Genomic DNA, 27,628 nt, shown 5'->3' with positions numbered 1-27,628 from the left:
ATTTAAACCAAGCAAGGGCTTGATGTCACAGAGGTAGGCACATCTCTGGAAAATGAACCCAGGTCCTTTGGAAGAGGACCAAGCTTTAACTGGAGTTAGCTCCCAGCCCTTACTAGTTAGTCAGAGCAGCTGTTACTACAAGCACAAGGCCTGAACAAGGAAGAGCTTTAGGGCCAGGAGGTAGACCATCAACAAGATAGCTCATGGGGTGCAAGTCTGACAACCTGAGCTTGTTTGTCTGGACCTACATAAGGGGGAGGAAAAACAGTTCATACGTGTGTGTGTGTGTGTGTGTGTGTGTGTGTGTGTGTGTGTGTGTGTGTGTTCTTTTGAAGCAGGGGTATAGGGAGTAGGTAGGGCCATTAGACCTCCACTGGAGAACCTACACCTGCACTCTATATAATTCTGCCCCAGCTGCATGTGATCTTGGAAGGCCCTAGACTTAAGTACATAGAGGAGATGAAGACTGAAGGAGGAACCCCATCTATGCAGTTCCCACACACAGGTGTGAGTCCTCTGATACAGCTTCTCGGGGTCACCATCCTCAAGTGGGATTTTTTTTTTGTGCGGGGGACATAAATTGGTGCCTTATCTGGAGTATTGGTTCACATTTTCCCAAAAAAATTAAGCAGACAACAGATGGACTGAGGAGGGAACTTCCTAAAGCTCTTTCTCAACCACAGCCCACTTCCCACTTGGTTCCAAACTTCAGGGTCTTACTTCCTAAACAGCCAGATGGGCATTTTTCATTTACATTTTTATTGAAATACAAAAAGTGCAAACGGTAAAATACATGATTGGTGCCAAGGAAATTGTGGTAAATGTGAACACTGGATTCACAGTAAAAGCACCCCCAGCCACAGACTGACAGGGCAGGGGCAAGAGAAAGACAAAAGAGGTCCGGATGGCCCTCAGTAAGTGGAGTGTAGCGACACTCGACACCAGAGTGGACAGAAGCAAAGGCCCAGGCTGGGCAGGTATAAGGCTGGGGACTGACAGCAGCACTTGAAGCACCTGACACAACAGTGGTGCAGCAAAGAGCCTCCTCTGCAAGGTCATCAGTACAGATCCTACAGTACCCAGTACCGCCTCTCCAGCTGGTGTGCCTGGCCACACCTGTAGGGCAGGGCCACTGCAGCTAGCTCCCTGTCATTAGGGGACAGACTTCAGGAAGAGGGTCACAAGGCTTCACTAGGAATAGAGTGAAAGTTACCAATCACTGGGGTTCAGGCTTTCTGAAAGTCAAGAGGGCCTATGGCCACCACACTCCCCTAAGGGAATTGCTAGAACCTATCTAGCAGGGGTGATCTATTAGTAAAACATCTGACAATCTTAGGGGCTTCTGAGCTCCTGACTCTTCAAGAGTCCCCAGGCAAGAGGTGAGAGCTACCATGGATCCTGAGGCATTAGAATCCCTGGCCAGAACAGGGATTAGAGTGACTCCACACCAGAAAGATCTACTGTGCAGCCTTTGGCTGAAGGTCTGTGCACGTGAGAATGAAGGGAAGGCATGGAGGGCCAGGACTGCTGGAACTGATCCCACCAGACACTATGGCTCTCCCTGGGAGTGGACAAGACCATTTCAATAGGGACTCAGATTCTGAGTCTTGATAGATATCCAAGGTGCCAAGTGTGGCAGAAATGAGGGGACAGGACACTCTGGGGGCAGTACCACTTGGGGAGGAACAGACCCTGGAGGCAGAAGTGACAGGCCAACTCTGGTCATCCCTACTAGTAGGGAGGGCAGGCACGGGGAACTTGCACCCAGGTCAACACTCACTTCCTAACAGGCAAGAGAGGACCAGCCCCAGCTACCAGCACAGCTGGCAGTGATGTAGTCTTCTACAGTTGCCAGGGAAACAGGCAGGAAAAAAAGAAAAGGATTACTTGGGCTGAATCCTGGAAGAGTCAAGCCCAGCAACCAAAGAGGCAGTGAGAAGTGTAAGGCAAAGAAAATGTCTTAGGGTAACAGGCCTCCAGGGCCGGTAAGGTGGGATGGACAGAGGGAGAGGAGGGGCTGCCCAGTTAGTGGGCTCCAACCTACATCTCCTGGGAGGGGCTTCAGGGTCCCTTCCTAGGCAGAAGCTCCAATAAGGTTGATACCAGGAGGACAAGTCCAACTGGAGCTGCCAGAGAAGGGGCTGGAGGTGGGGGCTGAGCTCAGACCCCCTGGGCATCTGTGCTGGGGAACAATTCCCCTTGATGATCCAGGAGGAATTTAGTGAAGGTGTTGATGGGATTAATGGCCTTGAGGGTGATGGCAGCATCCTTAGCCCACAGCAGGTTAGGGCCGAAGACCACAGCCAGGTTAGTGTTATTCATCCTGTTCTGGTAAGAGTGGGCAGATACCTGTGGAAGGAAAGGGGCTACAGCTAGACTCTATAGCCCTGACTCCTACTCCCAGCAACCACATCAAGAGCATCCAAGCAATGACAGCATCTCCTCCCCTCTCACCAGGTGAGCAGTGGAGGCCAAGGGACATCTCACCTGTACAAGGAAGGCAGTCAGGAAGTGAAGTACCCGGTAGTTCTCCTCTGGCAGAGTTTGGAGAACCTGCTGTGTTACCTCCACTCTCTGGTCGTCATCAAGATCTGTGAAGGATGGAAGTCTAGGTTACAGGGGCACAGGACTAGCTCTGGAAACCTTGATGTGAGCCTAGTGGGCAGGCCCAATGGAAATTCCTGGCAGCTGCTTAGGCCCACAAGCCTACAGGGCAGGGTTGGTAGAAGTATGGCCACACAAGTGCGCACACAGAAATTTGCACAGCTAGGGAGGAAGGAGAGAACTCACCGAGGAAGCCCACAATGTGGGGGTAGAGGTCAAAGGTTAGCAAGGGTTCAGGAAGCTCCCGAAGGAATGTCTTGAGTATGACGGCTGGCAGGTGCAGCTCATTGTACTGGTCAAAGTCCACTGGCAGCCCTTCATGGGGTAGAAAAAGAGGGAGAGCATGCTAGGCAAGCCAGAGGTCCGCAGGCCCCACACCTCACTTCAGCCCTGTCCACTGCATAAACTGCCTTTTCCTAGGATCCCCCTAGTACATCTGCCTCTTTTCTTCTGTAACAAGGGATATAGGCTCAGACCACCTAGAGCATGAGGTAACTGACACATAGGACAATTACTCCTTGCCTCTAAATGAGCTTGAACCCCTGAATGTGAGGCCGTCAGCCTGGAACATCCAGGCAGAAGTAGGGCCTATGTGGTCACACCAAAGGACACAGAAACTTCTGAAGAGCTTCATGCGTCGTTGCTACAGCCCTCACATTCACAACATGCCTCATCTTCTCAAACACACACATGCAGACCCATCATGTGCACCGTCTGGACTGGCTCCAGGGTCTGGTCCGCTCACCCATATTGTATTTCTGCTGCACTTCTCTTACTACCTGGGTGTTGGCAGACCTCCGGAAGATGCCCTCGGCGGTGAGAGCTGGAAAACAAGGGGGCCTGGTGAGTCTCAGTGTTCTGGGTGATGGGATCTCTTCCCCACCCTGTCAGTCTTGGAGTTCCAAGGTTCCGAGGAGGGTCACAGGGAGTGCACTTTTCTATGCCCTGCCCAGACTTTCTCAAGGGCATCTGGGTGACAAGGGGGCCTGGAAGGTCAATAGGCCTTGGCTGCATGACACTCACCGTGCGCCTGCAAGTAGGCGACTGTCTCCCTGAGCACAATGGGGATGGGCTCCTGGTTCGGGTTTTTCTCCCGGAGGCTGCGGGAACAAAGGGGTGAGCTGGGACTCTGCATACTGACCCAGCCCCCCACCACCTGCCCAGCTTTAGAACACTCACTGCTGTAACGAGACCCCAAATTGCTGATTAGGCAGGGGGGGCCGTGGTGGCATGGGCTTGGGAGCTGTTGCAGGGCTCTTCTGGGTGGACTTGAGGAAGTCATCATACCTATGAGGGCAGATGGAGCAAGGGTCAGCCCTCTGGCCCTGTAGTCTTGTATGTACCCAACTATCAAGTCTTACTGTGCGATTTCACGTGGATTATTTCCTGGGTCCTCAAAACAGTCCTACTTGATGTAACACTCTAAAGAGATTCAGTCAGCAGCTTGTGACAGAAATGGGGTTTGACTTGTCTCTGGATCTTGATACTGTCTTTCTCCAGTTTCCACGACCACACAACTGAGGGAGTGGACCCACGCACATCCTGTCCCAAGCCCAGGGTCTCAGGGGCCCGGCTGTCTCACTTGAGTACTTGGCGAGGGATCCCCAACTGCTCCAGCTTCACGTGCTCGCTTAACTCACTCAGGTAATTCACATAGAAGATCTTCCGTCCAAACTTGAAACTGGAGGGAGAAGGGAGGACCTGGGTCAGGCTGGGCCTCACAGTAGCCTTGGCCCTCCCTGCAGACAGGTTTCGCCCCAAGCTGGCCACCCTGGGCATCTGCTTGCTATGTGAGGGGTGCATGAAAGACTTGGGCCCACCTGGGGCCTGCTCACCTGATGAGGGGCTTAAAGAGGATAAGCAGAGTTTTGATGAACATGGTTGGGTGCACAATGTACAGAGCCTTGATGTTCTTCTTGTACCTGCAGGCCAAGTGGGAAACTTGGGAATAATGGAGGAAGGAGCAGAGCTGCTGGGGTCCTGCCTCCATTGACACAGAATAAGCTCCTGACTAAGAGACCCACCCACAGCCCAGAGTCAGCCACCCTAGGCTCAGGAGCCCATCCCCTTGTCCCAACCCACTTGCGGTCAAACTCTCGGTAGGCATCCCGTAGCCAGCTGAGGGAGGGCTTGTTGTCACTGGTCAGGCCATGGTGCAGGTACAGGAGTGTGTAGTCACTTTCCACATACTGGTCCAGTGTGTGTTTCAAGTACCTTTAAGATAAATGCCCAGGGGGTTGGGGATTTAGCTCAGTGGTAGAGCGCTTGCCTAGCAAGCGCAAGGCCCTGGGTTCGGTCCCCAGCTCCGAAAAAAAGAAAAAAGAAGAAAAAAGAAAAAGAAGAAGGAGGAGGAGGAGGAGGAAGAGGAGGAAGAGGAGGAGGAGGAGGAGGAGTAGTAGGAAGAGGAGGAGGAAGAGGAGGAGGAAGAGGAGGAGGAAGAGGAGGAGGAGGAAGAGGAGGAGGAGGAGGAGGAGGAGGAGGAGGAGGAGGAGAAGAAGAAGAAGAAGAAGAAGAAGAAGAAGAAGAAGAAGAAGAAGAAGAAGAAGAAGAAGAAGAAGAAGAAGAAGAAGAAGAAGAAGAAGAAAAAGAAAAAAAAAGATAAATGCCCAGGACTGGCATTGTGGTTCCATAGTAGAGCAATTACCTAGCATGTATGAGCTGCAGGTTTCATAGCTAACATCATAAACACATAAAAAGACCTGTTCAGACCTGTCCTCTGCTCAACAGGTGTGGCCTGTTACCATAGAAACCAGTGCTTGCATCATGGCTTCCTTCTCCACAGACCCTCCCTGCTATCATTTGGCTACCCCCGGAAGGAGGTAGAGGGTGGGCCTAATGGAGAAGTAAATATGCAAACAGCCCTCGTTTTGCACAGCAGCAACCAGGAGCCCTGAGCTGCAAGCTGGGCTGTCCACAGTTAAAAGGGTCTGACACATTTTTCTCAGGATCTCCATGAGTCAGTAACAGGGACAGTCACTATTATTGGTGTCGGCCAAGTACTTCCAATTCCCCATTCTTCCTGAATAACAAACAGTTGAGGCTAAAGTCAACTACATCTTACTCCTGAGGGCACTCAGCGAGGTCAAGTGCTTAGCCAAGGTTTCAGTTGTGGCAGAACCTAGTAGTGAAGTGTCCAACTCCAATACTGCATTCCAGACCCTGGGACAGTTCTACCTGTTTTATGTGACTTGTGGTATAGTTTATAAAATATTGTGTTCATGAAAGGACATCAGGATGACAAACAGGTCAACTATTCCAGCTCCTAGGCTCTTAATGACGACAAATCCATATTCCTCAGGTTCCCTATGCTTACAATAGGGTATGTACCACCCCAACATAAACACACACACACACACACACACGCATGCACATGCACACACACACACATGCACGCACGCACACACACACACACGCATGCACATGCACACACACATGCACGCACACACTCACACTGAGCACACAGCATACTGGGAAGTTTGGACGTAATGAACAACAGGGAGAGGGAGAAGAGCCTAGGGTTAAGACCTCTTAGAAAATGGGCAATCAGCTCCTTGGCTCTAGGAGGGAAGACAGTCTATACTGGACAGGCCGAATGCTAAGCACATCCAAAAGGAGGGGTGCTAAGAGACCCAAGGCGGGAGTACCCTTGACTAAGTGCCCTGATGAACGACATGACCTGGAGACAGAGGAGGCCTCATGACTAGGCCCAGAGTACAGAGCTGGACCAGCACAGGTAGGCAGGGCATCGTACTAACGCTAGGTAACCACAGATTCTGATCATTATTGAACCGAGAATACTTGAGCCCTTATCCACACTTCCGCACTGAATACTCTGTAGCTTACAAAGGGCTGTCACATAAAAAGATGGCATTCTGCAATTAGGAAGACAGCAAAGATGACAGTAGGCACCCTCATCCATGGATGCACTGTGTTCTCTCAGCACATAAAGTGTGTGCAGGACTCTTTCCTAAAGAAACAGAGAGGAGGAGACGCATTCTTGTAGGAGACTTTTCATTCCAGAGTTTTATTACGGAAAAAACAACAACTGTGAAGCCAGCAAACTGTCCAGTATCAGGAGATTGGCCCGAGAAATCATGGGACATCTATAAATAGACTATCTCACAGGATGCTTCTGCAGGCAGGATTAAGCTGTGAAGTCAGGCGTCAGAACAGTGGTCATCCCTGAGGCAGACACTGGGCGAGCAAACTGGAAGCAGGGTGGGGGTGGGGGTGGCACTGATAGGTTTGGAGTTTCTGTTTTGTTTTAGATGTAAAATTTTGTGAAACAAGGTCCCCTCTGTAGTTCAGGACATGCCTGGAACTCAAAATCCTTCATAAGCTTTCCAAGGGCTGGACCTGAAGCCATGCATCATCAAGTTCACCAGAAACTGGGTGTAGGGATACTCAAGAGGCCAAGGTGAAAAGGTTGTTTAAGCCCTGGTGTTTAAGGTCAGCTTGCACAACAAAATGAGAGCTGCCTTTAAAAAAAAAAAAGTAGTACACAATTTGTTTACTTTTCTATGTGCATATTAGTACAGAAGATGAAAAAATACTATGTTTTGTGTGGGATTTAAGAGGAAAAACAGGGTTTCACTATATAGGGAGTCTGGCCTGAAACTTCTTATGTAGACCAGGCTAGCCTAGAATTCACTGACATCAACTTGCTTCTGTTTCCCAAGTACTGGGATTAAAGGTGTGCACCCACTATGCCCAGCTAAATAATAGGGTTTTGTGGGTGGTTTTTTGTTTGTTAGTTTGTTTGTTTTTCGAGACAGGGTTTCTTTGTATACTCTCGTCTGTCCTACAACTCACTTTCTAGACCACACTGTCCTACAACTCACTTGGTAGACCACACTGGCTCTGAACTCACAGAGACCCGCCTGCCCCTGCCTCCCGAAGTGTTGGGATTAAAAGCATGCACTAAATAACATGTTTTTAAGGATGTCTTTGAGCAATGTTGTATACACAGAAGATGAAAAAATTATGTAAGACATAAAACTGAATACAGTGGTTTCCTGTCTGGATGACAGGTCTGTGTGACTTCATAAATTTATAGTTGCTGTTTTTACTGAATAACTTCTTAGATATTTTTAACTTTCCAAAACTGTAAAAATATATAAGATGGATTTCATTATTACCCACAACAACTCTATGAGGAAGACATCATGTACATGAAACTCAGAGAGAATTGTCTCCAAGTACATAGCTGGTTAAATACAGGGCTCAAGCTTAACTGATTCCAAGTTTCAAGCATTTTCCCATTTCAACCCCCAGGATCTGGGTGGGGAGTGGGGAAAGCCAAGTCTGATGTAATAGGATTGAAAACAGGGCAGACAGAGTCTGTTCTCATCAGGGATGGTGACTAGGCAGGGTGTGTGTAGGGTAGGCAGCGAGATGGTGTGTGTGTGTGTGTGTGTGTGTGTGTGTGTGTGTGTGTGTGTATTTGTGTCTGTATGGTGTGTGTGTGATGTGTGTCTGTGTGTCTATGTGGTGTATGGTATGTATTAGATGGGTATGGCGGATGTATGTAGTGTGTAGTATATGTGTCTGTATGTGGTGTGTAGTATGTGTGCGATGTCTATGGTTCATGTCAGTGTGTGTAGTGTTGGTGAAGAGGTAGAGAATGGAATGGTGTGTGGGGTATATGTCTGTGTTGTGTGTGTGATGTGTGTCTGTGTGTTTGGGGTGTGTGTGTGTGTGTGTGTGATGTGTGTCTGTGTGGTATGTGTGTCTGTGTGTGTATGTGTCTGTATGTGTATGGTATGTGCCTATGTATCTTTGTGGTGTGGTATGTATGTCTGAGTATATGTGATATGTGTCTGTGTGTATGGTGTGTGTGTATGGTATGTGTTTGTGTGATGTGTGTCTGTGTGGTATGTGTGTGTGTCTGTGTGTGTAGTGTGTGCGTCCGTGATATGTCTATGTAGTGTGTGGGAGGGTGTGTTTGTCTGTGTCTGTGTGTGTTGTGTGTGTATGGTGTGTGTGTGTGTGTGTGTGTGTGTGTGTGTGTGTACAGTATGTGTATGGTATCTGTGTATGTGGTGTGTGTGTGGTGTGTGTGTGATGTGTGGTGTGTGTGTGATGTGTATCTGTGTCTGTGAGTGGAAGGAGGACAGGCAGCTGCAAACTGTCCAGGGCTTCTTGAGACAAAAGGAAGACCCCAGATAGGCACACCTCCCTCAGCAACTGCCCCCCAAATCTAGGTGCTTTCCCGTTGCCTATGATTTCCCCTCATTGGACCTTATACTTAGCCACAATTCTGCTACGTGGCCCAAGAGCTAGAAGGGGGTTGTAACTCAGCCTTCTTAGGCTGAGCTTCATGGTGAGCCCCAACAAGACTCTGCCTGCTCCATCTAAGGAGCCAAGGAAAGAGAGGTCACAAGGGGAGAGGGAGGACATGGAGAGGGGGGACAGACAGACAGACAGACAGAGACTAAGACCTTATAGAACCAGCACAAGGAATGAGCTTCTGCCACACCAGAGGCCAAGTGAGACTTCAACTCGGGCCTATGCCTTTCTTCTGTGGTCCTCAAGCCTGTCGCTGAGATCACCACAATTGGGACGAGCATGGCACTCAGGGTCTCAGGGAGCCATTGTAGACAGTGGACATACTTTACATTCTAAAGAGCACCTTAAACTGGTCGGGGAAAAAAGTACACAATGGTCACTCGGAACACACGGAGGGCAGTTTCTGCGCTGCTTCTTTGGATGACCCTACATGCCTTTATTGGGCCCTGCTATGGGCCCAGTGCTGGCTCAGTAGTGAAAGACCAGATGAGGGTCTGCCACACGTCTGCATTTAAACACTGTGGTGGTTTGAAGGAGAATGGCCCCTATAGGTCCCTATATTTGAATCCTTAGTCACCGGAGAGTAGAAGTGTTTGCGGACGTTAGAAGGATCAGAACGTGTGGCCTTGTTGGAGGAAGTGTGTCTTTTTTTTTTTTTTTTTTTTGTTCTTTTTTTCGGAGCTGGGGACCGAACCCAGGACCTTGCGCTTCCTAGGTAAGCGCTCTGCCACTGAGCTAAATCCCCAGCCCCATGTGTCTTTTTTTTTAAGCTATTATCTTTATTTTATGTGTATGGGTGTTTTGCCTACTGGAGTGTCTGTGCACCATGTGCATGCAGGACTTGTGAAGCCAATAGAATGCTTTAGATCCCCTGGAACTGGAGTTACAAACCCTTGTTAGCAGTCACGTGGTTGCTGGGGATTAAACCAGGGTCCCGTGGAAGAGCAGTCGGTGTTCTTAACCACGGAGCCATCTTTCCAGCCCCAAGGAAGTATATCTTTAGAGTTGGGTTTTGAGGTTTCAAAAGCTTGTGTGTGTGTGCGTGCGTGCGTGCGTGCGTGCGTGCGTGCGTGCGTGCGTGTGTGTGTGTGTGTGCGTGTGCCTGTCTGTCTGTCTGTCTGCACACATATGTCTGTATACTCATGAGCATGTCTGCATGTGTGTCTATTTGCCTGTTGTCTACAGATGAGGATGCAGCTCTCAGCTACTTCTCCAGCATGGCACCATGCCTGCCTGTGTGTGGCCATGCCCCTACCATGATGACAACAGACTCACCCTCTGAAACTGTAAGCCCCTACTTAATGCTTTCTTTTGTAAGAGCTGCCTTGGTCCTGGTGCCTGTTGACAGCAATACAACAATGACTAAGACGACTCTGGACTTGTGCTAGGAGAGATTCTAACATTCACATATGAGCCCTGGTACCCAGGGTGAAGAGGAGACTAAGGGAGAACAATGGCTCCAGGCTACTGCGGACATGGAGAGGCACACCCCACTTCCCACAGATACTCACCCCAAGAGCTTGCTGTGGTCCAGCTGGTGGCTGGGGGGCATCCGGCAAGCACTAAATACAATTATCTTCCGCCCGTACTTATCATCACCTGAGTGTGGAGAAAGATGGAGTGCAATGGTGAAAGGTGAACCTGAGGGGTGGGTGGGGCTTAAGAAGTACCAACCTGAGGCCTGTGCCAGTGAGTGTAGGGGCTTTAGTAACCCATGTCCGTTCCTCAAGGGCATGCTGGGTACAGTTGCTTTCAGGGGCGCTGAATTGGGAAAACCTCCCACAAAATTTTAACCTTGCTTTTTTTTTCCTCATTAATACTTGTATTGACTATTCGAGAATTTTCTATCATGAAACCGGAGCACACTTGCTTCCCAGTCCTCCCAGGTCTTCCCTGCTGACCCTTCGGACCTCGCCCGACTCTCTTTCTCTAGTGTGAGTCTGCTGTCTGCTGTCATGGATAGCATGGTAAAGGCAGCTTCCTTATTCTTCACAGCCGTCAGGAACACAGGTCACAGACTTACACGTTAGCCTGCTCTTTAACCCAGTCATGGTGACATACACTTAAAAACCCACACTTTTCTGGGGTTGGGGATTTAGCTCAGTGGTAGAGCGCTTGCCTAGGAAGCACAAGGCCCTGGGTTCGGTCCCCAGCTCCAAAAAAAAAAAAAAAAAAAAACCCACACTTTGGAGGTAGAGTCAGGAGGATCAAGAGTTCAAGACTACTTAATAGATACTTAAGATCACAGTCTCAAAACAAAACAAACAAAAAAAACCACAAAGAAGCTGAATAGAGTGGTCCATTGAGGACCTTTAATCCTAACCCTCAGGAGGCAAAGACAGAAAAAACTCTAAGTTTCAAGAGCGCAAGGCTATATACTAAGACCTTGTCTTGATAATTAACTAAATAAAAATAAATAAAATCATGTTGCAAGAGTCATGCCTGTGAGGACCACGTATACTCATCAATAAACATGCAGCTGTTAACTCAGCTGGGAGAGTGCCTGCTTAGCTTGGCGTACAGGAAGCCCTGGGTTTGATCCCCGCTGCCAAGTAAACTAATGCTGAGAGTTACATCTGTAATCCCAGCACACAGGTCGGAGCAGGAAGATCAGAAGTTTAAAGTTATCCTTAACTACATTTGGGTAAGCTAGCCTGAGGTACAAGATACTCTGGCTCAGGGGAAAAAAAGGAATATTCATGGCAACAGAAGTTTGACCATAAACAGGAAGGCTGATGTACGGCACAAAATATATGAACCTTGAAAATATGTTGAGAGCAGCCTTACATGATTTTGTGAGTCTAAAACAGTGGCTTTCAAACTGTGGGTTGTGACCCCTTTGGGGGATCAAACAATCCTTTCACAAGGGTCAAATCATACATCCGTTGTGATTGTTAACAGTAGCAGAATTACAGTTATGAAGTAGCAACACAAATCATTTTATGGTTGCAGGTCACCATAACATTAAAGGGTCTGAGCTGGAGAGATGGTTCAGTGGTTAAGAGCACTGACTGCTCTTCCAGAGGTCTTGAGTTCAATTCCCAACAACCACATGGTGGCTCACAACCATCTGTAATGGGATCTAATGCCCTCTTCTGGTGTGTCTGAAGATAGTTACAGTGTAGTCACATACATAAAATAAATAAATAAATCTTTAAAAAATATACTAAAGGGTATCGGCTTTAGGAAGGTTGAGAACCACTGCTCTGAGACAAGAAGTCTCGGAAGTCCGGAGGCAAATGAGATTTCAAGGTGCTAGGAGGAGTAAAGAGAGGGAAACACTGCTAAATGGGTACACAGTTTGATTTGTGGATACATACTAAGTGTTCTAACAGGCTGGCATGACTGCCCAATGGGTTAAGGCACTTGCTGCCAAGTCTGATGACCAAAATTTGATCCCCAGGACCCTCAGGGTGGGAGGAGAGAACTAATGCTTCAAAGTTGCTTTGACCTCCAGGTGTGTGCCATGGCTTGCCTGTACATGTGTATGCACATGCAAAATATAAAAATAAAATAATTTTGCTAAGATTTTTTTAAGTATTCTAGTAGTGCACACTTATAATTCCACCATGGGAGGCTGAGGCAGGAAGGGGACAAAGTCAACACCAACCTGGGGTACAATAGCAAGATCTTGTCTCCAAAAACAGTCCCTCATATCCACCAAAACTATATCCAGGAAAGCCTACACTATCTTGCCAACCAGACATTCTACAATTGCTTTCCCCTAAGCACCAGGCAACAAGGACCTGGAAAACTTCTAGAAGCTGCTTCTCAGCCGGTCTAAGGCAGCAGAGGAAAGTGGTCTGGTTGCTACACAGTAGGTCAGCCCACACAGGGATAGCAATTCTGCCCACAGAGCACACTTGGCTCTGACTGAACTCTAGACACTTCTAAAAGTCTTATCTTTTCCATTAAAGGTATTTTGAAGCACATGGAGTTCAGGGGTGTTTGTGAAACTGTGGCAAAATGTCACCTAGGTGTTTTCTCAGAGGTATTTGTCCCAAACTCTCAATGTGATTGTCTGGCCCCCGACTGTCACAAGCCAGAAAGCTCTTGAGACACACGCTATTGCCCCAAAAATGAAATGATTTTCCAGGGTCAGCTTAGAGACAAGGGTGCTCAAGAAAGTGCAACAGCAATAAAGCCAGGCTCTTGAACCCCCCAAGTCCTCATCTCCCTCATCCCCACAGCCTCAGACGCAAAGGAGAAGGAACATGGAAGAGTAGAAACTGAAGACACAATCCCTAAATGCGGGGAGTCTGCCCTTCCGCTCCACCTCAGCGGGAAGGACTGTTTTCCCTTTGTGAGCCTGCCCATTCGAGGAGCCCAGGGGCCGGTTCTTTCCTTACTCTTCTCTAGGTTGAGGCAGGGCTTAATCGGAGAGCCGAGGTGCTTCTCAAGTGTGGTCAGAGTAGCTGGTTCCTAGTGGGTGAATGCCCTGATCCCAGCAGCTTCACAACCTTGAATGCTCCTGGATAAGCCCTTAACCCCATGGTTCCTCTGGAAGCACCGTCCAGCTTTGTTAGGCCTGGTTAGGGTCCTCCAAAGAACTTCTTGTGTCAGCATCTTAGGTCTAGCCCACTGAGCCCAGGAAGCTGTCTTGCTTCTTAATCTGCCCTAACATTCAACCCTGGAGGACTATACATATTGCCTCCAATGCTACTTCCCCACCTGTGGAACACTTATCTTGAGTGTTTCCCCCTTATCTCCACCTCAAATAGAATCTGTGGACTTGGTCCTGTAAACATCCCTTAAAATGGAAGCCAGACACGGCAGCACACGTGTAATCCTAATGAGAAGCCAGGAGTTAGACAGACTCCCCAAGAGGCAGAGAGATAGGGGTCATGGGTAGGCAAACTTCCAGGACAGCCAGCTTCTTCCTCACCCTACTTACTTGAGATAAAAGCCTGTCAGCTTAAAACTGAAGGCCAAGTAGGCTTTCGTCTCCCATCAGTGGGAGGCCTCCCGATGGACTGGCTCAGCAAGTTCAAGGGCGGATCAGGACATGTTATATAACAGCTTGGGACAATCAACTGTCCAGTCTGCCTCAAACTGACTAATCCCAAATTAGGGGAAGAAAACTCCCACGACGAGACTGGCATTTTCAACTTTCCGAGCAACCCCTCTGCTTCAGAGGGTCTTTTTCTAGGTGTGTCTTCTGCGTGTGTGTTTCCTCACCTCCAGTAAACAAGCTTCGCCAACTGCTGATTCTGTCTGCTGCTGCCTGCAGTGTGCGAGATTTCTCCACTCCCACCTGTTGTGCTCGAGATTTTTCTTTCCCACCTTTTAGGTCTTTAATTAGCAGAGAAAACAGATCCAATCTAGACTAGACTGCACTCCTAGCACTGGGAGGTGGAAACAGGAGAATCAGGAATTCAAAGCAAGGACCAGCCTAGCTACATAGTGAGTTCAAGGCCAGGGTGGGCTTCATGACATCCTATCTCAAAAAACCCAAATTCCTTCCAACGGCTCCCAGGCCTGAGTGTTGGCCTCCCCTCCCTCTCAGGCTGCACCAAGCACAGAGGCTCTGGAGGTCCGGTACACCAGGCTATTTGCTGCTTATATCAGCCAGACTTTCTCCAGACAGTTCTGTTCCAAACTGGCCACTATGGACCTGGGAGACTCAACACACACACATCTGTCTCCACCTTCCCCCAAACAGGTGAGTTGGGTGTTCTCATGGCTCGCAGCACCAATGGCCATCCATCTCTGCCACCAATTTCTACTCTTCTGTGTAACTGTTCATGCTCCATTTCCCAGTGGCTCATGAGAAGCCTGAAGGCAGGGTTGACTTGGGCTTGCTCCCGTCCACCGCTCCTGTCAGACTCAGTAAGTGCTGGTACATGAGCGATGTGTAGTGACATGCACCTATCATCCCAGCTACTTAGAAGGCTGAGGTGCCTGCCAGTTCAAGGCCACCCAGGGTCACACAGTAAGATCCCATCTCAAGTCGTAAGTGTTGATAGCCTTCACGACACGGGCCACATGGCATGCAGTTTCATTTAACTTGTACTTGATGGTTAAGTGTGTTAGGCACTTCTAGAAGTTGGAGAAACTTTTCTAGACAGAATCCTTAACATGCACTTGTATCAGCAACAGGTTTTTGCTTATTTGCTTTGTTTCTGAGACAGGCTGTTAGGCGGGGCAGCAGTAACACACGCCTTTAATCCCAGCACTAGGAGGTAGAAGCAGGTTGCTCTCTGTGAGTTTAAGGCCAGCCTGGTCTATACAGCAAGTTCTAGGACAGCCAGACTACACAGAGAAACCCTGTCTAAAAAAAACGAAAGAGATGGGGCAGAGGGAGGCTGCTGATACGTGGTTCTGGCCTAGGACTGTAGCTCCCCTGCCTTGGCCTGAATGTCAGGATTTGACATGGATTACAGGCATGGGCCCACCACACCTGGACGGAGGCAGGTCTGCACTGAAGGCCTGGGTGCTAGCAGCTCTCTGGACTCTGGGCCAGCTGCTTGTGGCTCAGAGCTAAGTTCCTGCCCTCATTAGCTTCCCATTGGCTCTGTCAGGGACAGGAAACGCAGCATGGCAGTGGCAGGGGCACAGATTTAGACTGGCAGCCCAGCCACAAGAGCAGAAGTTCAGAAATCCTGGGACTCTTGCCAGGGGCCTGTGCAGAGCGCCCACCACCTGCCTATTTGTATCTGCACAGAGGAATGGCTGGAATGCAGGTGCAAGGCTGAAGTGGGAAGGCCTGAGCACCTTGAAGCCACTCTGCAGCTCCTACCCCAGGAATAAGGCAGCCCTCCCTGGTTGGAAGAGTTAGGACTGAGCCAAGGTAGAGGGTCTGAGAGTTATGGAATGTAAAGTGTCAACAAGAGGCTAAGGCAGAGGGCCAGGAGCATGCTGTTCTGCCTCTCAGCTGGCCACAGAAGTGGGGAGTAGAAACCCTCCATCCATGGTTTTGTGAGTAACCCCAATAACCTCATCAGCTCATCAAAAAGAAAGAAAGAAGGAAAGAAAGAAAGGAAAATATGTTCTACAAAATCTATTATAAAGACATGTGCACCTTCTCTACCGAAAAACACAGCCTGGTGGCCCTAGAGGGGTCCAAGGAGCCTATGACTCCTATTAAGACCTGTTTCACTGGACCTTTTCATTTTGTTTCTCAGTACTGAGACTGGAACACAGAGCCTTGCACATAGCAGGTGACAGCTCTACCACGGAGTCTTACCCCAGTGTTAGAATGAAAGCTTCGAGGGGTTCCTCACCACATCTTTAATACTGACTGTGAGACTAATCTAGTAATGCACATTGATAAAGGCCAGGATAGCAAGGGATCAAAGGATAACAGTCAGGAGCTGGAAGACAAACACGGGATGAGGGTCAGCAGCACTAAGGTCTAGGCCCTGTCCTCTGACTCCCTGGAAGTTGGAGCTGCATTACCAAGTCTGCAAGCAAGTAGGGTGGCTGCTACGTGAAGCACACAGGAACTCTTACCTGCCATCAGATGGGCCTGGAACTGTCCCTGCCCTGGAACCTTCAGAGAGAAGTGGGACCATCAACTGTGGTTTCTCTAGGGCTCTGGGGAGAGGGCTTAATGAGCAAGGGTGTAGTGCCGAAAGCCTGAGAGCCAGACCGAGGCATTCCCCAGATACTAATCAGGGGCAGCATGGGTATTTTTAGTCAGGACAGCAGCTGTAGCCAGCTTTCTGGATACTGCTGACTGCAAACTGCAGCACAAGCCAAGGGCAATTAAGGTGGGGGGCCAGGACTGAGAAAGCTCATGGTTTGTGATGGCAGCTCAGACATTTGTTAAAGTTTTTAATCATTAGGAATTTTGCAAGCCAGTTGACATTGTGTCAGAAGCTTGAAACCAGCTGTTGTAGAAACTGAAAATGTTACTAATAATGGTCTCTTTGCCTCCTTTCTAGAACAGCAATGGAAAGACCCTACCTGGACCAAGTCACAGTTGACTGAGGTCCTTGACAACCTCCTCCTCGCTTGTCCACATGGGCTCTTTCTCTGAATTCTAGTGCCAGACACATACCACCAGTTCTTCAAACAAGCCTTACCAGCAAGGCAGGCACATGGGGATACCACCACCAGGGTCGCCACAGAGTTGCCACAGCACATGCTGGCCAGGTCTTGCCTGTCCCAGGAGCTTCCTGAGGCTGCATTTCCCCTGGATTTTAGGTGTGTCACCACACAGCCTCCACCTCTCACAAACTCTGCTACTTCTGGCTTCCGTAGCCACCACCAGCTCCCAACTCCCTAAAATGGGACTCTAATTAAGCTGGTCCCACCGGCCTCCACCAAGAGCACTTTTTGATTCGTAGACCCAGAGGCCACAGCCAGGAGAGGCCAAGCACAGACAGCCAGAACTGGCACCTACCTGGCTGGGCCCCCTCAGGCTCGCCACAGTCTGTGGAAACAAGCAAACAAAAAGCTGCACAGTGGTGGTTTGCTGACAGGCAGGGCACCCCACAGAGGTCTCGGGACTGACCACAGGGTCGCCAGGTAGACATTAGATACCTAGGCCAGGAAGGAGCTCTGCCCTGCTTCTGCAGGGATGAGAGAGACCACCTCTAACCCAGGCCAGGGTAAGCATCAGAAGCACTGCCACCATGGAAATGCCTTAGATCTTATGGCCTCTTCTAGCCCTGACAGCTAGAGACAACTCTCTGAGGCTCACTGCCTCCCCTACTCCATGTCCCTTCTGGGGCTTGCCTTATGAATAGGATGGAGCTCCCTGAGGCAGAAACCCAAAGGATTTCTACCCCCATTCCTGGCACAGCAGTGCATCCACTAGAAACTGGATGTTCTAGGGAGCCATTGCAAACCCTCAGAAGAGGTGACATTATCCCCATCTCCAGTGACTGATGAGAGAAAAGCCAACCTCAGGGCAAGGGAGAGAAGAAAGGGTAAGAGAGAAAGGGCAAGGCCACTCATTCAGGAACAACTGTGTTCTGTTTCCCAGGGTCCTCCTGACAACAGTGTGTATGAGCAAGGAGCTCAGAGAGCAGAACTGGAGAGCAAACTCAACTTTCCAACTTCAAAGCGAGGCACAAGGTCTCCCACACCACGGCTGCAGCAGGAGACAATGACACGGCAGGTCAGGAAGCAGTGGCAGGTGCAAACCAGTCGAAACCAACCCCTGCTCATCAGGGAAGGTCCATATGCTCAAGAGCAGACCAGAGGCTACAAAATGTGCTTTCTTGGTGGCACAGGAGGCTTCTCTGTGCCACAGGCACAGAGTATGAGGAAAGAGGTTCAATGCTGGGCACGCTTACCTGCCACTTCCACAATCTGGTGCCTGGCAATGTCGTAGTAAGGGTCATCCCACTTCAGGTGTGTGACAGGTTCTGGAGAGCTGCTTTTGGAGTCATCTGAGGCACATGCCAAAGGCAGAGTCACCCACAGGGCTGGCCCAGCACTTTCCCCATGACTCACCCTCTTTGGCCTTCCCCCAGTGAGGTTTGTGTCCCTGGCCATACCCTAGAACTGGACCCCCTGCCCCAGCATTACCCTGTGGAATCCCCTTACAGCTGCCTGAGACATTGTGCTGCCCACCTGACTTGGGAAAGTCTGGCATTTCATCAGAAGGCCAGTTCTTCTCATCAATAGAGGCCAGCTTCAACTGGTTCAGGGCTTGGCTGGTATCATCCAGGGTCAGGTCATCTTGCAGTTCTGAGAGAGGATCCATGGCTAAAGAGAACCAGAAGAGAAGCCTGGGTGGGGGGAGGAGGAAAGATGGAGAGGAAGTCATTGACCTTTCCCCTTCAGTTCTGTAATTCTTACAGTGACCCCTCTGTCCCCTCCTGGCACCCTTGTCCCTATTCCTCAACAGTTCTCACCCTGCCAAGAGTTGCACAGAGGATGTTGCCAGAGAAGGCAGCTGGAGCAGCAGCTGGCCCAGCCCAGTGCCTTCTTTCAGGTTCTCAGCTGGGCAGTGAGGGCCGTGCCAGGTCCCACACTGCCTAGCACCTGACTGACCAAGTAAGGCAGTGGTAGCTGCAAGCGCATCTCCTCAGAGATTCTAGAGTACAGAAGCCTCATGCCCCAAGATGTTACAAGAGCTGAAGAATCTAAGGGCCTCTAAATACCATGTCTGGAAAAGGCCAACTAGGGCGCTGGCTGTTACACTCCTCTCTATAGGCCAGAGATGATAGGGTTCCAGAAAAAAAGGCCATGGCTGAGGTGCTCAACTGACTTTACCTGGGATAAGGGCCAGTAGCAGGGGGTGGAATCTACCTGCTAACCCAGCAGATCTCTTGCAGGTAGGTCCCTAAGGCTCTCAGGCCCTCTCTAAACCTGGAGGGACTCCAGACAGTAGTTTCCCTGTGGCAACAACAGGTTACCTTAAGGATTTAGGGCAGAGGGGAAGGAGGCCGCTCCTAACATCTAGAGCACAGAGGAAGGCTTTGAAGGACAGAAGGTCTGTTAGGAAGTAAAAGGGTCAGACCTGAAGCCAGGTTCTAGGTCCTAGCCAATGGAGGTGGCACCTTCTACTCTCGGCCCCATAAAAATCACCTCCCTTGAGCTCACCAGATGGGTGAGGAAGGAGGTTTCAGTCCAACCCATTTGCCCAACCCCAAAGAGGCTGCATTCCTGATGCCAGAAAAAAAGTGACATATATGGTCAGAGAATCAGCAGGACAGATAAGAAGAACAGAAAGGGCCTGGGGGTAGGAAGAAGAGGAGAGTTCCCGGAAGATCTGTACTGTGGGCTTAGAGGATCATGACAACCTCCACTCCCGCACACATTACAGGCTCTAAATGGTGAACCAGCTCCCAGGGCCTAAGCAACAACTGCCTTGTTACCATGGCAACACACTGAATCAGTAGAAGAACTGTTCAAGCTTTCAAAGCAAAAGACCAAAGTCCCCTTTTTTGCTTGCTCTTTCTTTTTCCCTGCCCCTCAGCTTTACACTACCTCTGCTGACCACCAAAATACAGGTTACTCCCGAAGGACACAAAGGACAGCCCTGTCACCTTTGGGAATGCCTCTCGGTGAGTAATACTGGTCTTTGCCTAAAGCCGAATCCTCACTCCCCCTTCAATCCTCTGTCCTCCAAATAGGCAATCTTCAGTAGTGAGAAATTTACCTCTGACCTACCTACTCTTCCCCATTCAACCAAAAGATTATAGGAAGGCTTTAAAGAGGATCCCCTAACTCAGAGGTTCTCAACCTGTGCGTCACAATCCCTTTTGGGGTCAACTGACCTTTTCACAGGGGTCGCCTAAGACCAGTGGAAAACACTAATATTTACATTACAATTCATTACAATGGCAAAATTATAGTTATGAAGTATCGATTAAAACAATTTTATGGTGAGGGGGTCATCACAACATGAGGAACTGTATTAAAGGGTCACAGCACTAAGAAGGCTGAGAAGCATTGGCTCATTACAGGGCAGATCCCAGCCACCTCCTCCTGCTTAAGTCTTCTCTCCGTTCTTAGCAGTGCTCAGGTTCACGGAGTCCTGGATCTTACCTCACACCTACCCAAGGGGATCTTTTTGTACACAGTAAGTACCTGGTATGAGAGCAAAAGCAGAAGTCAGGAATATGGAAAACTGGGCTACAGTCCTGACTAAGCCAAGGACTGCAGAGATCCCAGGCAAGTGCCCTTCCTGCCTGGGCCTAAACTTTCCTTATCTTCAGGAGCAAAGGCTCCTCCCAGAAATAACTCTCCAGTGTTCAGAAGCACTTGTGCTTCAAGTAGCAGCCAGAGCTGAGCTAAGTGCCAGGGAAAAAGAGGGAGAGCAGGGAGAAGAAAGCTGATCTTGACCCCCCACCTCTTTCTAGGGAGCTCCTCTGCAGTCAGTTCTGCGAGAGCTGACCTCCTCCAACTCGCACAGAACTTCCTCCTCGGCTAGTAAAATCACAGGGGTGCCAGCCTCCTGGCCTCTCACCTGCTTCTGTTGCCTTCTGAGCCCAGATGTTTATCTGCTAGTCAGAGGGTGGATGAAGCCTGTGAAAGGAAATTCTAACATAAAATGGTAGAAATTAAATATATCTGCCACCTGCGAAATGCCACTTCCTCGAATTAATACTCCATTTTCAGCAGGTGAACCATTTACCTTTGGAAAGTATTTAAAAATCACTTAAGGGAAAGGTTTTGTAAAACAGTGACTCTCTCTCTCTCTCTGAAACTCTGATGTTTGTGAACTTTTTCCACTAAGAAAAACGAACAGATCCATGAAACCTTGCATGCAACTTTAAAGATTTCACAAACCCTCTGAGAGTTATTGCTTAAGAACCTATTTCAAGAGCTAAGTCCATAGCCCAGTAGCAGAGCACCTTGCCTACATACACAGGGCCCTTGATTCCCTCTCCAGCACAAAAAAAAAAAAAAAAAAAAAAAAAAAAAACCAAAACAATTTATTCAAAACAATGCTCAGTACACAGTAGACACTCTGTCATTAGTTGAATGAGTGAGTGAATGAATGAATGAATGAACAATTTTCCTAAGTGGAGAAGGAAATGGGCATTTGCGAAGGGCCTATATAGTACCATGAACTGGGCACAATTTCACCTCACAACTGCACTACAAGTTCAGCATATGTTATCAAAACCATTTTACAGTTTGAGCAAAAAGGGGGATGAGCAAACTGCTAAAGGTCATAGAACCCAGAGACAGGATTTTAATCCACAAGTACCAGTTTGAGGTGATCTGTTGGTTAAAGTCAACCCCCTCAACAATAATCTGAAGTGACTGTCAGTCACGAACTTCGCAGGGTTCAAAGAGGCGCCACAAAAGGGCAGGCAGACTTCTAATCTCAGGGCAAAAGAGAGATAGCAACTTGAAGTCACAGTATTTGCTGGTGCTGGAATCAGACTGTTTTGTGACTCCAGAGAAATACAAATCCTATAAGACCGCAACTCTAAACTATAATCATGTTTGCATAGAGTCAAAAAACAAACAACGACTTGAGTGTATTTCGTTTCACAAGAAAGTGAGATGAAAGCATGGCTTATCATGTGACAAGGTGGATCACTTCCCCCTAATTTCTAGTTCTCAGTGCTATGCCAGATCCGATCAGGAAGACTTCTCCCTCCCACGGGTTTGCTCTGGCTTGGCCTATTCCTTGCGCAAGGCAGGAAGAAGTCAGAGAAAGGGACTGTCGTCTCATTGCAGGCGCCGAAGTGGGACAAAATCCCAGCAGCAAAAAGATCCAGGCCCTTGGGCCCAATCCCAGCCCCCGCGCCACTGCCTCGGATTTTCCCTTTTCCGACCCAATTCCTTCATATGACCAGGACAGCTCTTCCCCACCACCACTCACCACCACGCCCAGTGAGACCCCGCGCTTTGCAGCTCACCGCGTTCGGGTAATGCTCCCTTTGCCACGCCTGTCAAAGCTCGGCAAACATCCGGCTCCGAGGTGGGAATGGGAACCGCCCCCTCGGGGGCCCTTAGCTCCCAACCACTTCCGCCATACCTTCTACCAACTTCCGGCTTGCTGCCCGGTCCAAACATGGCTTTCCTCGTGCTCCGCCCACTTCCGGCAATCACCTGCCAAAGTGATCGCCTGTGAGGCTAGACAGCCGAGCTGTCCGACTGACCGTCGCTACCCAAAGTGAGTAGGTTGGGTTCCGCTTTTCCAGACGCAGGAAACTATTGGACCTCTGAAATTCTAGGTCCGTATCGCCCTCGGACAGAGTTTTGCCTGACAATTACCTCCAAACTCCCAGTTCTGTCCTTCAGTGACATCTAACCATCCAACTTCTTTCTTGAGCATAAATTTGGAAGTCAAGGACTGTTTCCGGGAGGAGCCCGGACCAAAAAAAAAAAAAAAGAAAAAAAAAACCAAAACCAAAACAAACAAACAAAAAAAACCTCACTTCCGGTAGAGGGGAGTGGCGGGAGCATCTCTGTTCCAGGATGAAGGAGGTGGAGAAGGTGTACTTGGGGAAGACACTGACGTACTGTGAGTGACCTGCAATGTCTGCGGCCCCTCAGCCCTGGACTAATCGGCCAAAGCATTTTCTAGTCAACGCCTTTCCCTGCATTCCTTTTTCTCTTGAGCCTGGCACCCTGCTCCAGTGCCCTAAGAGGCACCTTCCCTTCCAACCTTCGAAGAGCCCCTTGCTAACCCCTCGAACTCCTGGGGCATAGCTGACCCTGCACTTCCTCTTGCATCTTTCCCCAACCCCACGCCTTCATAAGCCGCTCCTTTACTGCCTTCCGGTCTCCCTGCAGCCCCGGATCCACGCCTGGGCCAGGACTCAGAATGGAGCCCTCCCGGAAAAGGCTTTGCTCAGGGCCTCAAAGGCTACACGAGCCCTGCCATCCTTGCTCTAAAGAGCCTCCCCCAGGGCTTGGCCGTGGGACCCTCGAGATCCAGGAAACAGCACTTGGGGGTCTGGTGTGTCGGAGCACCCCTGCAACCTGGACTGCACTGGGGACCTCTGGAAAAAGAGGCCGTCTTGGAGAAGGGCGAGGGAATGAAGACATCGCACGAGGAGGTATTGGGGAATAGGACATCTGTCTGAAAGTTGAGGGGAAGTTCAGACATTTCTGGACAGTTCTTCCAGTTTGTTAGAAGCAGGGTATTTTCAAGCTCTGGGAAATAATTGTCCCTTCATCCGCAGCACTGTCTTACTCTACCTAAGCTGTAGTAACTAAAGAATGCAGATGCAAAAAGTTGTGAGAAACAGTGTTGGCAGTGACAAAGGTCAGAAGCTAAGGTTACCAAGATCAGATTCAAGCCTTGTCAACTAGTTATCTAAATTACACACCTAATATTATTCACCTGTAAAAGAAAGTCGTGGCTGTTACCAAGATTCTTTGGAAGACCAGAGGAAAGGAAGCACAAGTATTCTCGTGCTTTTTAAGCAGTAGTAAGGATTGCTTTAAAAGTGCTCTTATAGCATTTTCTGTTTAGTACTTGCTGGAAGGCTGTGCTGTTTAGAGTGTAGCAATCTTCCACACCTTTAGGAGGGAGGTGAGTGGTCTTTCTGGTCTGGACTGACTGAAGATTTAAAACATCACCATAATGTAGAGGTAACACTAGAGGTTGCTGCTAGCCTAGAGTTTCACCTTATGGGGAAAAAAATAAGTGGTGCATGCCTTTAATCCTAGCACTGAGGCTGACAGAGGCGCAGAGGCAGGAAGATCTCTGAGTTCAAGACCAGCCTGGTCTATAGAGTGAGTTCCAGGACAACCCTGTCTCAGAGAAAACAAAACAAAAAACAAAACAAAAAAATTAAAAGTTTCAGTTTAGATTTGCCCCAGAAAGGTTTCGCCCAGATTTGATTTGATTTTGCTTTACTATGTGCCCCTTGCTCCTCACAGGCACAGGAAAAGGGGTTTCGCTGTCTTATTCCAGGACTTCTCGTTAGCCCCGTGCGGAGCCATATGTACCTGAAAGCAGAGCTCATCTTGGACCAGGTAAGTTACACAAGTGCACATACACACGGTACTCGCAGTACAGCCTGAAGCCAATTCCAGGGGTCTTTTCTCACATGTGTCAGGAAGGTATGGTGGAGGGGTCCAAGGAGACCATGCAAAGAAGATCTGTTGAGCCAGCTCTTGCTCTGTTTTACAGTCTGGTGCAGCCAGGAAGACTGCAGAGTGATGGAAATGTGTCCTTGGTTTGGGTCAGTGAGAAGCTTCACCTGCAGGTGAGCCAAACCGGGCTGCCAGGTGTTGAGTTGCTGCTGCGCCCACAGCCTCCCCCAAAAAGTCTAAATGTCCTGCACCCCAAGCTAGAAGAAGTAGCAGCCATAATGGTGGCAGAAGAGGAGTCTGCCGCACGGGAGGAAGCAGCCTCCCCTCAAGAGGATTCAGCAGAGTCTTGCACAGGTATGCACGCAGTAAACATTAGCTCAGGGTCGTATGGCCACAGATAAGACTGTGACCTTCTGATCTGCATGACACCCTGTCTCATAATAAACAAGCAAGGGCTTAGGAGCTGGCTGCACAAACACGAGGACCAGACAGGATGGTCCTCATGGTCACATCGAAGCTGACTGCTGGTGCTGGGTGCTGAAGTACATGTATTTCTTAGGTGAGAAGGGGCCAAAGGTGGAAACTGATGGTTCCGTGACAAACAGGTTCAGTGAGAGAGACCCTGCCTCATTTAAAAAGACACCTGACGTTGTCCCCTACCCACAAAACCCATAATATAAAAATATAAACGCCCACTCCCAGATTGTTCCAAACAGTGTGTGACAAGAGAAGCAGTTTAGTGGACAGCGATGGTACACACCTTAATCCTGGCATTCCAAAAAAAATTTTAAAAAGGATTTTATTAGGGCGTTTTTGATTGTTTTGTTGGTTTTTTCGAGACAGAGTTTCTCTGCGTAGCCTTGGCTGTCCTGGAACTTACTCTATAGAGCAGGCTGGCCTCAACTCTAGAGATCTGATTGCCTCTGCCTCCCAGTGCTGGGACATTTTTATTTCATGGACATGGGTGTTTTGCTTACAGCATTCATGTAGCACATTGTGCAGTGCCTGAGAAGTCCAGAAGAGGGCACTGGGTGCTCTTGGAACCAGAGTCACAGGTGGTTTGTAGCCACCATGTGGGTGATAGGAATTGAACCTTAGTTGCTAGAAGAGCAGTCCCTCCAGCCCCACCTTACCCTCTCATTTTCCCCATTCCTGGTCTTTCTGACAGTACTCTGCTGCTCTGTGTCTTAGCTCTAGAATGGGAGCAGGGTTTTTCGTTTTACCGATGAGCTCAGGCTGGGAGATAGGAGGGTCCAATCTATATGTGTCTCCCATGAAGAACTCTCTGGAGTGGCTTTACTCTAGGGATTAACCAGGTGACCACCTTAATGTGCTTCGCCAAAGGCATTTAAGATTGGACAGATTTGCCAGTAATGCCATCTGCTGCTGAGCTTGGCTAACCCTCATACCCCATCCCTTTCCTCGTAGATCCTGGTCACGAGTCACCCCAGAGCATCCAAGGAGATAATAAACTAGTCTCTGAATCTGTGGCCCAAACCGAAGATCAACCTTTCAAGGGTAGCCAAGATGACAGCGTGGATAAACCATGCCTACCACAGACAGCACCTGAGCCTCAGAGCAACCCAGCTGCCCAGCAGAGCCTAGAGAGTTTATTACCTCCTGAGGGTGCCCAGCTGCAAACCTGCCCAGCCAAGAAGTTAGAAGTCCCCAGCAGTCAGTGCCTGGCTGCAGCACAGATCTCAGAGCCCAGCACCCAGCTCCCTGACATGCTTGTACTGCTCTGCAGCCCTCCAGACCCAGTAGGAAGCTCCTCAAAGCAGGGCCGACGATACAGGTGTGGGGAGTGTGGCAAGGCATTCCTGCAACTATGCCATCTTAAGAAGCATGAGTTTGTGCACACGGACCACAAGCCCTTTCTGTGCACCGAGTGTGGCAGAAGCTACAGCTCTGAGGAAAGCTTCAGAGCTCACGTGCTGGGCCATCGTGGTGTGCGGCCCTTCCCTTGCTCTCAGTGTGACAAGGCTTATGGTACCCGCAGAGACCTCAGAGAGCATCAGGTGGTCCATTCAGGTGCCTGGCCCTTTGTGTGTGAGCAATGTGGCAAAACCTTCGCCCACCGACCTTCCCTGCGGCTACACCGGAAGACCCACCAGGTGCCAGATGCCCCTTCATCATGCCCGTGCCCAGTGTGTGGACGGCTCCTGGCCACCCAGGGTTCCCTTCGGAACCACATGAGGCTGCACACTGGAGAGAAGCCCTACCTGTGCCCACACTGTGGTCAAGCATTCCGCCAGCGGGGCAACCTCCAAGGACATTTGCGGCTACACACAGGGGAGCGCCCCTACCAATGCCCACATTGTGCCAATACTTTCCCCCAGCTGCCTGAACTGCGACGCCATCTCATCTCCCACACTGGCGAGGCCTACCTGTGCCCCGTGTGTGGGAAGGCCCTGCGAGACCCACATACACTCCGTGCTCATGAACGCCTACACTCGGGGGAGAGGCCCTTTCGCTGCCCCCAGTGTGGCCAAGCTTACACACTGGCCACCAAGTTGCGCCGCCACCTCAAGTCCCACATGACAGACAAGCCGTACCGATGCCCCATCTGTGGTATGGGCTATGCTCTCCCTCAAAGCCTCAAGCGACATCAGCTCAGTCACCAGTGTGGGGTTTCATCCAGCCCTTCTCTGACTCCTGCTGCCTCTGAGCCCCCTATGGCTGGACACGTGTAGCCAACAGGAAGCCCCGCGGGGTGAGGGCATTGTGGAGGTCACCATCTGTGAAAGCCAGGAAAAGTGCTTTATAGTACCGGAGGAGCCGGCCCCCAGCCCCAGCCTGGTGCTCATCCGCAAGGACATGGGCTTTAGCGGCTGGACCAAAGTGGTAGAGGTAGAGGCAGGCACCTGACACCGTCATCACCCCTTCTTTACCCCTACGAGAGCTCTCTATGAGGACTTGTAGCAGTGTGTTTGTGTCATTCCCTTCGGGTCTCCTGAGAGCGGCAGGAACCCAGCTGACTGGCGTCTTAGGATTGGATAGACTCAGCTGCTGATCCACCCACCACATGCCCTCTGTAGTTCAGGTTTTAGTTCAGTCAGCTGCTTTCACATCTGAAGGTTGTGAAAGCTAAAGGAGACACTGTGGGGAGATGGGTGGGGTGGGACTTGTGCACTCCATAAGCTCGGCCACGGAAGCTATGAGGGGTTAACACGATTTGCTTGTGCACTCTGTGAGCCTAGACAACATGAGATGTTGGGGACAAACCAAACAGGCTCATGGTGACACACCCCTGGAATCCCAGCACTCAAGCAGAGGCAGAAGGGTTGCCTCAAATCTAAGGCCAGCATGGACTGTGTAAGGGGACCCG

General features: G+C 49.7%; 2 protein-coding genes across 22 annotated transcripts; one reads left to right on the top strand and one right to left on the bottom strand.

Moving 5' to 3' along the window:
• Window positions 1-738: 738 nt before the first annotated feature.
• Window positions 739-22,279, bottom strand: Arhgap1 (Rho GTPase activating protein 1). Of its 21 annotated transcripts, none has more exons than XM_087651851.1 (15): window positions 22,133-22,246; window positions 20,762-20,835; window positions 20,341-20,382; window positions 18,418-18,575; window positions 18,138-18,233; window positions 10,404-10,491; window positions 4,687-4,818; window positions 4,440-4,526; window positions 4,187-4,285; window positions 3,784-3,891; window positions 3,628-3,704; window positions 3,350-3,427; window positions 2,791-2,919; window positions 2,488-2,591; window positions 743-2,349 (listed from the first exon to the last, which is right to left on the bottom strand). In XM_087651851.1, the coding sequence occupies exons 4-15, from the start codon at window positions 18,548-18,550 to the stop codon at window positions 2,161-2,163; spliced, it is 1,320 nt and encodes a 439-aa protein (XP_087507977.1). In that variant the 5' UTR covers window positions 18,551-18,575; window positions 20,341-20,382; window positions 20,762-20,835; window positions 22,133-22,246; the 3' UTR covers window positions 743-2,160.
• Window positions 22,280-22,717: 438 nt separating this feature from the next.
• On the top strand, window positions 22,718-27,265 carry Znf408 (zinc finger protein 408). Its single transcript, XM_087655147.1, is given in 6 exon segments — window positions 22,718-22,777; window positions 23,050-23,315; window positions 24,179-24,240; window positions 24,398-24,654; window positions 25,729-26,977; window positions 26,979-27,265. Coding segments are annotated over 6 exon segments (2,070 nt in total). The 5' UTR covers window positions 22,718-22,731; the 3' UTR covers window positions 27,169-27,265.
• The last annotated feature ends 363 nt before the right edge of the window (window positions 27,266-27,628 follow it).

Source organism: Rattus norvegicus, chromosome 3 (assembly GCF_021556685.1).
Source record: "Rattus norvegicus strain SHRSP/BbbUtx chromosome 3, alternate assembly SHRSP_T2T, whole genome shotgun sequence".
NCBI lineage: Eukaryota > Metazoa > Chordata > Mammalia > Rodentia > Muridae > Rattus > Rattus norvegicus.
Note: the sequence above shows the minus strand (reverse complement) of the source record. Positions and strands in the feature narration are given on the sequence as shown.